General features: G+C 52.4%; 1 protein-coding gene across 1 annotated transcript; it reads left to right on the top strand.

Annotated features, from left to right (window-relative positions):
- The first annotated feature begins 491 nt into the window (after positions 1-491).
- ZSWIM8 (zinc finger SWIM-type containing 8) lies at positions 492-14358 on the top strand. The gene is given in 27 exon segments (XM_016120860.2): positions 492-699; positions 2843-2996; positions 3243-3337; positions 3514-3686; positions 3863-3970; positions 4084-4165; positions 4297-4417; positions 4827-5028; positions 5172-5347; positions 5850-6843; positions 7597-7728; positions 7868-8047; positions 8147-8330; positions 8537-8635; positions 9231-9355; positions 9778-10018; positions 10115-10273; positions 10367-10595; positions 10772-11061; positions 11211-11434; positions 11967-12455; positions 12690-12873; positions 12974-13150; positions 13319-13386; positions 13388-13439; positions 13695-13873; positions 14005-14358. Coding segments are annotated over 27 exon segments (5529 nt in total). The 3' UTR covers positions 14209-14358.
- Positions 14359-14422: the final 64 nt, after the last annotated feature.

Raw genomic sequence — 14422 nt, 5'->3', positions numbered from 1 at the left:
CTGAGATCTGTAGTCGTTTCATATACCTTCGGGGGTTGGCTTCCTTTTATGGTGTCTGAGGGTGACTTTGAGCAAAAAAGCAGGAAACGCAGCAATAAAATACACAGGTCCCCTGCATCAGCCCATACTCGGTCTGGTCCCCGAGCACGCGAGGACGGAAGTGGTGGTGGCCGGCGCGGCCGGAAGTTCAGATCAGCTGATGGGGGAGGCGGTGCCGCAGCCCTGGAGAGGCCCGGGCTGCCCAACGCTTCGTCCCGGCCCTGAGTCTCGGAGACTGGGCGCGATCCCCGTTTGCACCTCGCTCTTGGGCCAGGCCCTGTCCCGTATCTCTCCTAGGCCTGAGATCCTCGCCCGGCACGGCCGCCCTGAGCGCCCCGGCCACCCCCAGCCCCGGCTCGCCCCTCAGGCCCCGGGCCTCCCCTCAGTCCCCGGCCGGCGGCCCAGGCCCCGGATCCGCGGGGGGGGACCCGGCCCAGGGGGGTGCGGGACCCATGGAGCTGATGTTCGCAGAGTGGGAGGACGGAGAGCGCTTCTCATTTGAGGATTCGGACCGCTTTGAAGAGGATTCGCTCTGTTCCTTCATCTCTGAGGCCGAGAGCCTCTGCCAGAACTGGCGGGGATGGCGCAAACAGTCAGCGGGGCCCAATTCCCCCACTGGCGGCGGTGGCGGAGGTGGCAGTGGCGGTACCAGAATGCGAGGTGAGGGTGAACGGGTGATAGGGTGGGGAGCGGGCAGGCCTTGTTCCGGCCTTGCTCTGGCCTTGCTCGAGAGCTGTCCCTGCTCGGGAGCTGTCCCCGCTCGGGAGCTGTCCCGGACCTGCGAGCTGTACCAAGCATTGAACGGACTTAAAGACTCGCTGTTCTGGTCTTTCTGGGGTTGGCTTCTCCACACCAGCGTGCGTGCGTGCGTGCGTGCGTGTGTGTGTGTGTAAGAGAGAAAGAGATTTGGGTGATGGCTGGGAAATTCTGGATTGGATAGGATTAGCGACAGAAAGTAGATCTTTTGTAGTTCATTTGCCTTAGAGATGGGATAAGAAGAGTTCTCTGGGACTTGGGAATACTTATGGAGTTCAGCCTGAGGCAAGTTAGAAAGTAGAGCAGAATGTGGTTAGGGGGGTGGATTGTGAAGAAGTGACCATTCCCATTGCAAAGTGCATTGGGAGCTTCTTGATTCAGAGTGATGATCTCTGATCCCAGCTGCACCAAAAAGGGGTTCCACCCAGAAGAAAGTGGAGGTGAACTGGCCTGTGAGAGGAGATTCCACAGTTCCATAGATTTAGATTAGAGGCTTGGTTTCTGGCCATATTGAACATCCAAGGCTCTAAGGTTGGGACCATTGGATTAGAGCCTTAAATTTCCATCATCTGGTGCCTGGGGAAGGGTGTGGGTACTTGTCTCTGGAGTCCCCTTATGAAACGTTCTATCTGCTTTTCACTGTGAGTTTCTTTCATCCTTGGGTCTTTCAGTGAATTAACTGATTATTGCCCTGAAGAATTTTGCTTTAAAGGGGATGGAGAGGAGAGTGATGGTAAGAGAAGCTCCAAAGGCTCAGGTCTCACCACATCATTTCCCTGCTTTCCTCATGGCACAGTTTTTGTCCTGGGCCTCAGTGGAAGCTGACTTTTTTTCAGCAGTTGAGGGGGTTACTTTGTGATTCTCCTCTGGCCATTCCAAGAGTCCTGTTTTTCAGACTGCCCCACAGAAATTTCTAGTACCCCTTTGGGATAGAGAAATTTACATGTGTTAACTTTTTAGGAGTGATAGTATTCAACTTTAGTTGGTGAGAAAGCATGTGTTTTGTGTATACACACACACACACACACACACACATCATAGACATTTTCACTGTCAGTCTTTTTTGGTTTCTCTACTTTTATATTTGCATGTGTGGGTGGCCTGGGGGCTTAGTGCTCCCTCACTTTGAGGGAAGTATGAAATCTTGGGGTGAAGATTTTTGATTTACAGATTATCTTCCTGAACAGATTAAAATCTACAAAAGCATGTTATTTCCCCACCCCCACCCACTCCCATCCCAGGCTACCCTCAGTGGATCATTTGTAAAATAAAGAGATTAACTTTTTTTTTTTTAGGGTTTTTTTCTGCCCCATGATTTTCTGATTTGTCTTTTAATCTGACTAGCAACTGGTGAGATGTGCAGTCTGTTGTGTTTCACTGCTTTTTGATTGAAACTTTGAGTAGTAACTCCATCCTACCCCAGGTGATTTCAAGAACAGATGCTAGGTTCCCTTGGGATAGCCTGTCTCTCCTCCCTTGACCCAGGTCTTCTATTGTTGGAAGCCGGGTCCAGGTGTGCCAAAGGAAATGTAGCTTCCCTCGCTTCTGGAGGTCCCACTTTTAACTCTTCTGGGCTCTGGTCTATCTTCCATCCTTAGATTGAGGCCTGAAGTCATCTAGAGAAAAAGGGTTAGTTTAAAAAAGCAATTAGAGAAAAGAATGCCAGAGGGAGACATTTACCATGTAATATGAATCTTAAAGTGCTAGGTATATGGGAAATAAGATGCTGAGCCTTGCGAAAGGCATTATCCACTAGGATCCTGGAACACACCTGTTTGCTGCCAGGAGTTTCTGGGATAACCCTGGTATCTTCTGTTCTAAACCTTAGGTAGCAGGCTGTAGGTTGGGGTTGTTTAGCTCACCTCCCCCAGATGGTGTCTTAAGGGTTGGTGTTTCCTGACAGGAGGGTCCTTTGGTTTTTCATAGAGATCTCTCCTTTCATAGTGAAGGTGGGGTCCAAAATGTGGCACTGGTATTGGTGCCAAATGATCATAACCCTTTTCATTTTCCCTTTTCTTTCTCCTTACCTCAACCTTTGTTTCCAAAGATGGACTGGTGATCCCATTAGTGGAGCTGTCAGCAAAGCAGGTGGCATTTCATATTCCATTTGAAGTGGTGGAAAAAGTTTACCCCCCAGTGCCTGAGCAGCTACAGCTCCGAATTGCTTTTTGGAGCTTTCCTGAGAATGAAGAGGATATTCGGTGAGGCTAAAGGACTAATGGTGGGAGTAAGGTCCTGATATGTCACAGTGTGCTGGGCTTCCCACAGAACAAAGGGCATACTGTATTGGGGGCTGTAGTAAGAAGACAAGGGGATGAGGGAATGCCTTGGATTTTCCCCAAAAGGGATTGACAATGGGGAGAGAGTGCCCAGGGCATTGTATTCTCTGACAGGATGTATAGAGGTTATTTGCTTAGTTGTGGCTATGTCCTCTTCTTCACCCTCAGGCTATATTCATGCCTGGCCAATGGCAGTGCAGATGAGTTCCAGCGAGGAGATCAGCTATTCCGCATGAGGGCTGTGAAAGATCCACTACAGATAGGTAAGGGTCCCATCATGCATTTTGGTACAGCCTGCTCCTCTCATCCCTTGTGTTATGAGTTAGAGACCTACTGCAAGCAACTGGAGGAGGTTGTCTGAATAACTGCAGGGCCGGAGTTGAGGGCAGAGACCTGTGTCTTGATGGCTCTTCCTGACCATGCCCATGTTTCTCCCCAGGGTTCCACCTGAGTGCTACAGTGGTGCCACCTCAGATGGTCCCCCCCAAAGGGGCCTACAATGTGGCTGTGATGTTTGACCGCTGCCGGGTCACTTCCTGCAGCTGCACCTGTGGGGCTGGGGCCAAATGGTGCACCCATGTCGTGGCACTCTGTCTCTTCCGCATCCACAACGTGAGGCCCTCCCAATTTATCCTGGCCCTATCCTACGCTCCATCCCCCCCTTCTCTGCTGCATGCCTGGCCATAATGTGAGCCCCTTCGCCTCCCATAGTCTGCCTTTCTATTCCTAGTCCCAGCATCAGCAAGCCTTTTCTCAGATTGTTCTGTTTCTCTCTCTGTCCCTTTCAGGCTTCTGCAGTCTGCCTGCGGGCCCCAGTCTCAGAGTCCCTGTCTCGGCTACAGAGGGACCAGCTACAGAAGTTTGCTCAATACCTCATCAGTGAGCTCCCTCAGCAGGTAAGTGAGGTTGGCACACCCTCCTCCAACTAGCTCTAGGGCTGCATTATCAGCTTTCCTATTAGGCCCTGTCCTCCTTGGGTCACCTATGCCTTTGTCCCTTTTCCCCTCAGATCCTCCCCACAGCCCAGCGTCTCCTGGATGAACTCCTCTCCTCCCAGTCAACAGCCATCAATACAGTGTGTGGCGCTCCAGGTAAGTGTGGTAAGAAAGGGCAGTAAGAAGAAAGAAAGTTGGTAGTACAGAGTATCACTTACTAAAGGCTCGATGTTGTCAGGCAAATCCAGGCCCCTATCTCTAGGTGACTGACTGCCTATCACCCCCAGATCCCACAGCAGGGCCCTCCGCCTCTGACCAGAGTACTTGGTATTTGGATGAATCAACACTCACTGACAACATCAAGAAGACACTGCACAAGTTCTGTGGCCCCTCCCCTGTGGTCTTCAGGTAAATTGGATCTCTTCCTGCCTGTGTGTTGGAAGGAGAGCATACCTCAGACTGTTGACAGATCCTTTGTTCTATTAATGCTTGTGCCTCCCACCTTTGATTCCTTGCACTTGTCTAATGCCTGTTACACAGTAGATGTCCCTAATGAATCAATGGATGATGATAGTTTTATCATCCATAGTCACAGAGTGATCTGTTCTTAGCTAAGTAGAGCAGAAGTTATTTTTCTCCCTTTCAGAAGTTGGGAAACTGAGGTAGAGAGAGGTTAAGAATTTCGTCATGGACATCTTTTTTCCCTACACTCTATTCTGGGTTAAGGCCTCTTTTGTGTCAAAGCCCTGTTGCCCTGTCACCTGCTTTATTCAGCATCATCTTAGGGTCATCATTTTCTACTATACTACTTTCACAGTGATGTGAACTCCATGTATTTGTCTTCCACGGAGCCTCCAGCTGCCGCTGAATGGGCGTGTCTACTGCGCCCTCTGAGGGGCCGCGAGCCAGAGGGTGTCTGGAACCTGCTTAGCATCGTGCGGGAGATGTTCAAACGGAGGGACAGCAATGCTGCCCCCTTGTTGGAAATTCTCACTGACCAGTGTCTCACCTACGAACAGGTAATCTGCCAGAGTAGGGTAGGCCCATGGTGGTTCATCTTCTCCTTCCCTTAACCTCTTAACCCTCTTGCTGACAAGGACATTCGGGAAGGCTACTCTTTCTCCAAGCTCTTAAGGCGTCTCAGAGCTCTCTCTGTTTCCAGATAACAGGTTGGTGGTACAGCGTACGCACCTCAGCCTCACACAGCAGCGCCAGTGGGCACACGGGCCGTAGCAATGGGCAGTCAGAGGTGGCAGCCCATGCATGTGCCAGCATGTGTGATGAGATGGTCACACTGTGGAGGCTGGCTGTGCTGGACCCTGCACTCAGCCCTCAGCGGTGAGTCTCCCCTTATGCTTACCACAGCTTGGAGACTGGGCTAGCCCAGGACAGAACAAGCCCTTATCTTTTTTTTTCTTTTTTAATACACAAATGTTTATGGCTTCTTTATTTGAAATCACCAAAATCTATCTTTAAACTTGAAAATGGATTAACAGACTATGATATATTCATACAACAGACTAGTTTTGTGTCTCAGTCTTGGTCACTGTCAATAAATGTCAACAGAATCCTGTTGATTGACCTCCTTTAACCCTCCACCCCTTGTATCTTTGTAGGAATGGATTATTAGTCTAGGAAGCCCTCATCTTCTTGTATACATACAGATGTACCATTCTTCTAGCCTCTGAGTACTGGGGTGATGACCACAGGGTAGCTCAAGAAATACTTCCCTGGGTCCTTCCCTTTGCCCACCTTCTGAGGGTATACCTACTCCACCTGCTTCTTTCCCTTCTTGGTGCAGAATGTAGCCCCTAACAGCCTCATCCTTTTGTTCCTACAGTCGCCGGGAACTGTGTGCACAGCTCCGCCAGTGGCAACTGAAGGTGATTGAGAATGTGAAGCGGGGACAGCACAAGAAGACCCTGGAGCGGCTCTTCCCTGGCTTCCGGCCAGCGGTGGAGGCCTGCTACTTCAACTGGGAAGAGGCCTACCCACTTCCTGGTGTCACCTATAGTGGCACTGACCGGAAGCTGGCACTGTGCTGGGCCCGAGCCCTGCCCCCTCGGCCAGGCGCCTCCCGATCTGGGGGCCTGGAAGAATCTCGGGAGCGGCCCCGCTCTCTTCCTGCTGAGCCAGCTGTGCGGCCCAAGGAGCCTGGGGCCAAACGCAAGGGGTTGGGTGAGGGGGTCCCCTCGTCACAGAGGGGTCCCCGCCGCCTCTCAGCTGAGGGGGGAGATAAGGCTCTGCATAAGATGGGTCCAGGTGGGGGCAAAGCCAAGGCACTGGGTGGGGCTGGCAGTGGGGGTAAGGGCTCAGCAGGCGGCGGGAGCAAGCGAAGGCTGAGCAGTGAAGACAGCTCCTTGGAGCCGGATCTGGCTGAAATGAGCCTGGATGACAGCAGCCTGGCCCTGGGTGCAGAGGCCAGCACCTTTGGTGGATTCCCTGAAAGCCTGCCACCCTGCCCTCCCTCTGTTGGCTCCCGAGGCCATTCCACCTTCCTTCCTGAACCCCCAGATACTTATGAAGAAGATGGTGGCGTGTACTTCTCAGAAGGGCCAGAGCCTCCCACAGCCTCTGCTGGCCCCCCTGGCCTACTACCCGGGGAGGTCTGTACCAGGGACTACCTCCCTTCCACAGATGAGAGTGGCAATGGGCTCCCCAAAACCAAGGAGGCAGCCCCTGCAGTTGGAGAGGAGGATGATGACTACCAGGCATATTATCTGAATGCCCAGGACGGGGCTGGGGGCGAGGAAGAGAAGGCCGAGGGCGGGGTTGGGGAGGAGCACGACCTGTTTGCTGGACTGAAGCCACTGGAACAGGAGAGTCGCATGGAGGTGAGGGGACTCTGCGGGTACACCTTAGCCGCAACTGGGAGAGGTGCCATTTGGCTCTAGTTGGGATTGTCAGGACAATAGCATGACTGTTAAAATCCTATAACAGCCTCCTAACTGGCCTCCCTGCCTATAGCCCATTCTTGACATTGCTACTCTATTAGTTTTTCTGAAATGTCTGATTGTGTCACTCTGCTGCTTACAACCCTTCAGTGTTTTCCCATGGCCCTTAGTTTACAAAATGAAAGTCCTTGGCATGACTTATGAGGCTTCACTTGATCTGATAGGTGCATGCTTCTCCAGCCTCATCTAGCTACTCTGTCTTTTACACTGTAGTTATTGGAACCATTCCTGTAGTTTGCCATGCTCTCTTTTGCATCTATGCTTTTGCATGGATTGGCTTTTCTTCATGGAATAGTCTTCCCTTACCTTACCGGTTAGCTCCTGTTCCTTTTGTAGGTCACAGAGATCTTATAGATCATCAGTTCCTCTAGGAAGTCTTTTCCGAGTTTGCCCCTCTGCCCTAAGTCTCAGTGAGGTATTCTACCCACCTGCTCCTCTCTTGACCTTTACCCATAGTAGCCTACTTCACAATGGTTTGTGTGTTTCTGTAACCAGACTGAGTTCCTATGGTATACCCAGGAACAGCATAGGGCCCAGCATATAGCAAGTGCTCACAGGATGTTTGTTGCATGAGTGTGTATGGTGTTCTGCCCTTGGACTTCGACCTGTCTGGTGCCCATGTCCTCTCTCCAGGTATTATTTGCCTGTGCTGAGGCCTTGCATGCTCATGGCTACAGCAGTGAGGCCTCCCGTCTCACTGTGGAGCTTGCCCAGGACCTGCTAGCCAACCCACCCGACCTCAAGGTAGAGCCGCCCCCTGCCAAGGTGAGAGAGATCTCCTTCCCTTTCCCTCCCCTCCTGGCCCTAATCCTTTCCTATTTCCTGCCCCAAGTGAGAACCTCCTTCTCCCTCCACCAAGGTGTGTCAGACTCATCTTCCTACCTCCTTGTGCTTCTCTCTTTAGGGCAAGAAGAACAAGGTATCTACAAGCCGTCAGACCTGGGTGGCTACCAACACCCTGACTAAGGCGGCCTTCCTGTTGACAGTGCTAAGTGAGCGCCCAGAGCACCACAACCTGGCCTTCCGAGTTGGCATGTTTGCCTTGGAGCTACAGCGGCCCCCAGCTTCTACCAAGGCCTTAGAGGTTAGATTTTCTATCTGAGCCTTGTATTATAATCTCAGAACCTTGTACCTTGATCCACATTGAAATATTAGAGGTCTGAGCCTCTTCCTCTATCCTCAGGTAAAGCTGGCATACCAGGAGTCTGAGGTGGCTGCCTTGCTCAAGAAGATTCCTCTGGGTCCAAGTGAGATGAGTACCATGCGTTGCCGGGCAGAGGAGCTTCGGGAAGGGACGCTCTGTGACTATCGGCCTGTTTTGCCTCTTATGCTGGCCAGTTTCATCTTTGATGTCCTCTGTGCTCCAGGTATGGTGCTGACTCTACAGCAAGTGGGAAACTGGGGCAGGAGTCACTTTTTTTGGAAAAACCAAGAGCTCCAAGGCTCTGAATTGCCAAAGACCCATCAGGCATCTTCATGGGAGGGTCTGAAATGATGAGGGTCTTGGGTTCCCTCTCTTTCATTCTTTCTCTTGATAGTTCTATCTGCCTGACTTACCCCAACTTTCATCCAGTGGTTTCTCCCACGGGTTCCCGCCCTCCAAGTCGCAACTGGAACAACGAGATGCCTGGGGATGAGGAGCTGGGATTTGAAGCAGCAGTTGCTGCCTTGGGTGAGTATGACAGTGTTGTGAGCATGTCTGTGAGCTAAGTGTGTCTCAGACCTTGAATGACATGAAACATGGGCCTTGTTCCAAAGGGGCTCTATGATAATGAGGAAGCCAGGATGACATGTATGAGCCAAATAGTGCCTATAAGACAGTTAAGTATTTAGGGCAAAGATGTGTGCTATGGGTTTTGGGTGATATAAGGGCAACAAATCAAAAATTTAGGGAAAGGCTGCAGGGAAGAGGTAAAACATGGAATGTAGGTTAAAAAATCAAGTTAAGTCCTAAGTAGGGGGACAAAAAAACCAAGAATAAAGACAGGGGCAATCAAGTCTTCATGAGAGTGAGGAGCCCAACTTCCTTAAAAGTGTTGGGTATGCTGAGAAGGTAGAGTGAGTCAGGTTATGAAGGTCTTAAAAAGTAGACCAGAGCTTAGCTAAGGCTGGTTGTAATAGGCGATGGGGACCTTTGTATAGGGGATGTGGCCTGGACCAATAGAACTCTTGACCTTGCATGCTGGTGGCTGGGAGCCCTGGCCTGTTTACCTTTTCTGTCTTGGGAGTTATGGCCATTCTCAATTACTGTGAACCTCTCCTCACAGGCATGAAGACAACAGTGAGTGAAGCAGAGCATCCCCTCCTGTGTGAAGGCACACGTCGGGAGAAGGGTGACTTGGCATTGGCACTAATGATCACTTACAAGGATGACCAGGCCAAGCTCAAAAAGGTAAGGGACTGAGGTACTGGAATTTTGACAGGCAAAGCAAATAAATTCCTCCATGTTTCTCAGGGGTTCCCAGTAAAGTGAGAAAAGGGCTATTCTGCCCATGATGGATATGGTAACACCTCATAAAGAACAGGAGAGACCAGTGCTTGGGCAGAGGTGGAAGAAGAGAAATAGATGGCATACATAAAGTCGGTCATTCATTCATTTATTTCAATATTAATATCAATATACTCATCCTAGTGGTATGTTTTATAGAGGATACTAGGATATTTAAGCTAGCCCCTATCTTCCAGGATGTTCTTCTATAGTTACAACTTGGGAAGGCTTACTGAGGAGGTAGTATTAAGCTGTTTCAAGGATACAGGCAGGTAATAGAAGTCAGGAGATAAAGAGCATTCTGTCACTACTTCTCTGTCCTTCAGATCTTAGACAAACTCTTGGATCGAGAGAGCCAGACGCATAAACCACAGACATTGAGTTCGTTTTACTCATCTAGCCGCCCAGCCACAGCCAGCCAGAGGTCTCCTTCAAAGCATGGGGGCCCATCTGCTCCAGGGGCCCTGCAGCCACTGACCTCAGGCTCTGCAGGGCCTGCTCAACCAGGGAGTGTGGCAGGGGCTGGGCCAGGCCCCACTGAGGGCTTCACAGAGAAGAATGTGCCTGGTGAGGTGGGGGCACTGGGCAGGGGGATGAATGGTATGGAACCATGTTGGTTCCCCTTTCCTGGGTTCATCCCACTGTCCTATTTTCCCCACCTAGAGAGTTCCCCACATTCCCCCTGTGAGAGTCTCCCATCTGAGGCGGCTTTGACCCCAAGGCCAGAGGGGAAGGTTCCCAGCCGTCTGGCACTTGGCAGTCGTGGAGGCTACAATGGACGGGGCTGGGGCTCCCCTGGGCGGCCTAAGAAGAAGCACACAGGTATGAGAGCCCATGGAATAACATGGAGGGAAGAATATTCTTGGAATCTGACTTCTGGAACTTCTGAGATTGATTTGTCTTTTGGGGGGTTAGGCATGGCCAGCATTGACAGCAGTGCCCCTGAAACAACATCGGATAGCTCTCCCACCTTGAGCCGGAGGCCACTTCGAGGGGGCTGGGCCCCCACCTCTTGGGGTCGAGGACAGGACAGTGACAGCATTAGCAGCTCTTCCTCAGATTCCCTGGGCTCCTCGTCTTCCAGTGGAAGTCGCCGGGCCAGTGCCAGTGGAGGGGCCCGGGCGAAGACAGTTGAAGTTGGAAGGTCAGTGGGAAGAAATATCTGTTCTCTCTGATCTGGCCCACCCTCAGAGCCACATTCCTAGTGTAATCCAATTATTGTCCCTTTAATATCCTCACCTACCCTGGTCTTTCCCAACCTACCTGGACATCCATTTCAGAGAAACCCCAATCCCTGTCCCTACCCCATTGTCCCTTCAGGTACAAGGGTCGCCGTCCCGAGAGTCATGCCCCTCATGTACCCAATCAGCCATCAGAGGCAGCTGCACACTTCTACTTCGAGCTGGCAAAGACAGTGCTGATCAAAGCAGGGGGCAACAGCAGCACTTCCATTTTCACACATCCATCTTCCTCAGGGGGCCACCAGGGTCCTCACCGCAACCTGCACCTTTGCGCCTTTGAAATTGGGCTTTATGCCCTTGGCCTGCACAACTTCGTTTCTCCCAACTGGCTTTCACGTACCTATTCTTCCCACGTTTCTTGGATTACAGGTAAATCTAGTGTTTTGATTTGGGTATGGAAAGGGGATTAATTGATGGAGATAAAAGCCTTGTTACTGAACTCAGAGCAGAGACACCATTCCCACTCCCCAGTGGTGCTCATGCTAACCCCATTCTGCTTTTCTCTCTTTTCCCCAAAGGCCAGGCAATGGAGATTGGCAGTGCAGCTCTGACTATACTGGTAGAATGCTGGGATGGGCACCTGACGCCTCCTGAGGTTGCATCCCTGGCTGACAGGGCATCACGGGCACGAGATTCCAATATGGTGAGGGCAGCAGCAGAGCTAGCCCTAAGCTGCCTGCCTCATGCCCATGCACTGAACCCTAATGAGATCCAGCGGGCCCTGGTGCAGTGCAAGGAGCAGGTATTTCTATAGGCAATCTGGGGCCCTGCTTTGGGGTATCTGGGCAGGGAAGGTGGGCATGGGGAAATCTTGACAGCTCAGCTCTTGATTCCCATATACCAGAGTTCACAAACTATCCAGTTTGTCCTCTCATGGTGACATTTGACATATTAATGTGCTGTCACATCCATTACTTTTTTAAGCTTGTATCACTGAGGTTGGCCCAGATTGTTCATATTTTACAGATAAGGAAATAGAGGCCTATAGTTTAGGCACCAAGATGATCGCTAGGATGGAATGCTTAAGGAAGGCCTTGGGGATATGATGGGACTTTGATGGGACGGAGCGGCTAAATTAGTTTGAAACTGGGTCTTGACTTCTACTGGTCAGCAAGTATTTTTTCAGTGTCTGTGAAGCCTTCACTGACAGACTCTGAGCATTGGCTCTGACTTTTCATGCTTCCCCAGAAACCAGCCAGTTCTGGGGGAGATGTCGGAATGCCATCCCTAAGTAAAGCCCTTCCCTCTTAACCCTCTGTGTTCCTCCCTTCCAGGATAACCTCATGTTGGAGAAGGCCTGCATGGCAGTGGAAGAGGCGGCTAAGGGTGGAGGCGTATACCCCGAAGTGTTGTTTGAGGTTGCTCACCAGTGGTTCTGGCTATATGAGCAAACAGCAGGTGGCTCAACCACAGCCCGTGAAGGGGCTACAAGCTGTAGTGCCAGTGGGATCAGGACAGCTGGGGAGGCTGGGCGGGGGCTGCCTGAGGGCAGGGGAGGCCCAGGGACTGAGCCCGTTACAGTGGCAGCGGCAGCAGTGACAGCAGCAGCCACAGTGGTGCCAGTCATCTCGGTGGGGTCCAGTTTATATCCGGGTCCAGGACTGGGGCATGGACATTCCCCTGGCCTGCACCCCTACACTGCTCTACAGCCCCACCTGCCCTGTAGCCCTCAATACCTCACCCACCCAGCTCATCCTGCCCACCCCATGCCTCATATGCCCCGGCCTGCCGTCTTCCCTGTGCCCAGCTCTGCATACCCACAGGTGAGACCACTGTTCTACTGGGGGGTTGGGTATATGGGAGAATATTAGTTCATTGGGGGTTGGAGTGGGGTACTCTGGGAGAATAGGGTTGTCCGAGTCCTGGGTGAAGTGGTGGGAGTCTGGGGGACCCAGCCCAACTGAGAAATGTAGGGATACTCAGTTGTGGGACGAAGGGGGAGAGCTACATCCTAATATAATTTGGTATCTTCCTTCTCTTCCTCTTTTTGCTTCTAGGGTGTGCATCCTGCATTCCTGGGGGCTCAGTACCCTTACTCGGTGACTCCCCCCTCACTTGCTGCCACTGCTGTGTCTTTCCCCGTCCCTTCCATGGCACCCATCACAGTACATCCCTATCACACAGAGCCAGGGCTCCCACTGCCCGCTAGTGTGGCCTGTGAGTTGTGGGGACAGGGAACAGGTGAATGGAGGGGAGGTACACTGGGCAGGGGAGGTAGGGAGGGAATCCTCTCTGCCCCTCTTGGGGCTGAGTTCCTCACTGGCTTTCATCCCACCCTCAGTGAGCAGTGTCCATCCAGCATCCACATTTCCAGCCATCCAGGGTGCCTCATTGCCTGCCCTGACCACACAGCCCAGCCCTCTGGTGAGCGGGGGTTTTCCACCACCAGAGGAGGAGACACACAATCAGCCTGTCAACCCACACAGCCTTCACCACCTGCATGCTGCCTACCGTGTTGGTAAGAGGAGGTCCCTTTCTGTACCTCCACCTTCAGCTGTGTCAGAGTCTCTTCAGTGACAACCACCTCCCAGAGCTCTTTAACTTTTTTACTGTGGGGTCAGATACCAGGTTGGGGTAGAGGGTGAGGAGGATGTACCCCCACTATGTATTTGCTCTTTTCTCCCAGGAATGTTGGCACTGGAGATGCTGGGTCGCCGAGCACACAACGATCACCCCAACAACTTCTCCCGCTCCCCCCCCCTACACAGATGATGTCAAATGGTTGCTGGGGCTGGCAGCAAAGCTGGGTAACACCTCCCCTCCCTAGGACCATTGTCCGCCCCCACCTGCTTCCCCCACCTTCCTATCCCAGACCTCCTTCCTAGCTCTTGCTCAGAGTTGAGGCCTTGGTCGGGTATGTGTGCGTGCGCGGGGGGCGGGGGGCTACCTCAGCTCCTGGGGTGGAGGGAGGCTCTCTGCCAGGCCAGAGCTGAGAAATAAAAGTTGGGTCCCTAGGGCAGAGGTGGCCACCCCCGTCTTATGCCCCTCCCCCTGCCCCCCAGGAGTGAACTACGTGCACCAGTTCTGTGTGGGGGCAGCCAAGGGGGTGCTGAGCCCGTTTGTGCTGCAGGAGATCGTCATGGAGACGCTGCAGCGGCTGAGCCCTGCTCATGCCCACAACCACCTGCGTGCCCCGGCCTTCCACCAGCTGGTGCAGCGCTGTCAGCAGGCATACATGCAGGTGACAACCCAGGAAATATGCAGCAGGGTGGAACACCTCTTGGGCAGGCATGGAACAAATCACCCAGCATGCAAGAGCAGAGAGGCCTGGTTCCTTGCTCAGTGGTTCATCCTCCACACATTCTCTTCCAGTACATCCACCACCGCTTGATTCACCTGACCCCTGCCGACTACGACGACTTTGTAAATGCGATTCGCAGTGCCCGCAGCGCCTTCTGCCTGACACCCATGGGCATGATGCAGTTCAACGACATCCTTCAGAACCTCAAGCGCAGCAAACAGACCAAGGAGTTGTGGCAGCAGGTCTCACTCGAGATGACCACCTTCTCCCCCTGAGTCTGACCCCCCTAGGGCCCTATACAGGGACACAAGCCTATGGCTATGGGGGCTTCTCACACAGTGGGAGTGAATCTTGGCTGGACAGATCATCCCTACCTAGTTCCCTGGTAGCCCAGACTGGCAGCTGCTCTTGGGCTGTAGCTTGGGGCCAAGATGTCTCAGACCCTAGAAGCCTAGGGTTGGGGGAGATATCCCTGTCTGGGAGGGGGCA

The sequence above is a fragment of the Rousettus aegyptiacus genome, unplaced genomic scaffold, assembly GCF_014176215.1.
Source record: "Rousettus aegyptiacus isolate mRouAeg1 unplaced genomic scaffold, mRouAeg1.p scaffold_m13_p_6, whole genome shotgun sequence".
Lineage (NCBI taxonomy): Eukaryota > Metazoa > Chordata > Mammalia > Chiroptera > Pteropodidae > Rousettus > Rousettus aegyptiacus.
This window is presented reverse-complemented; position numbering and strand designations above follow the sequence as displayed.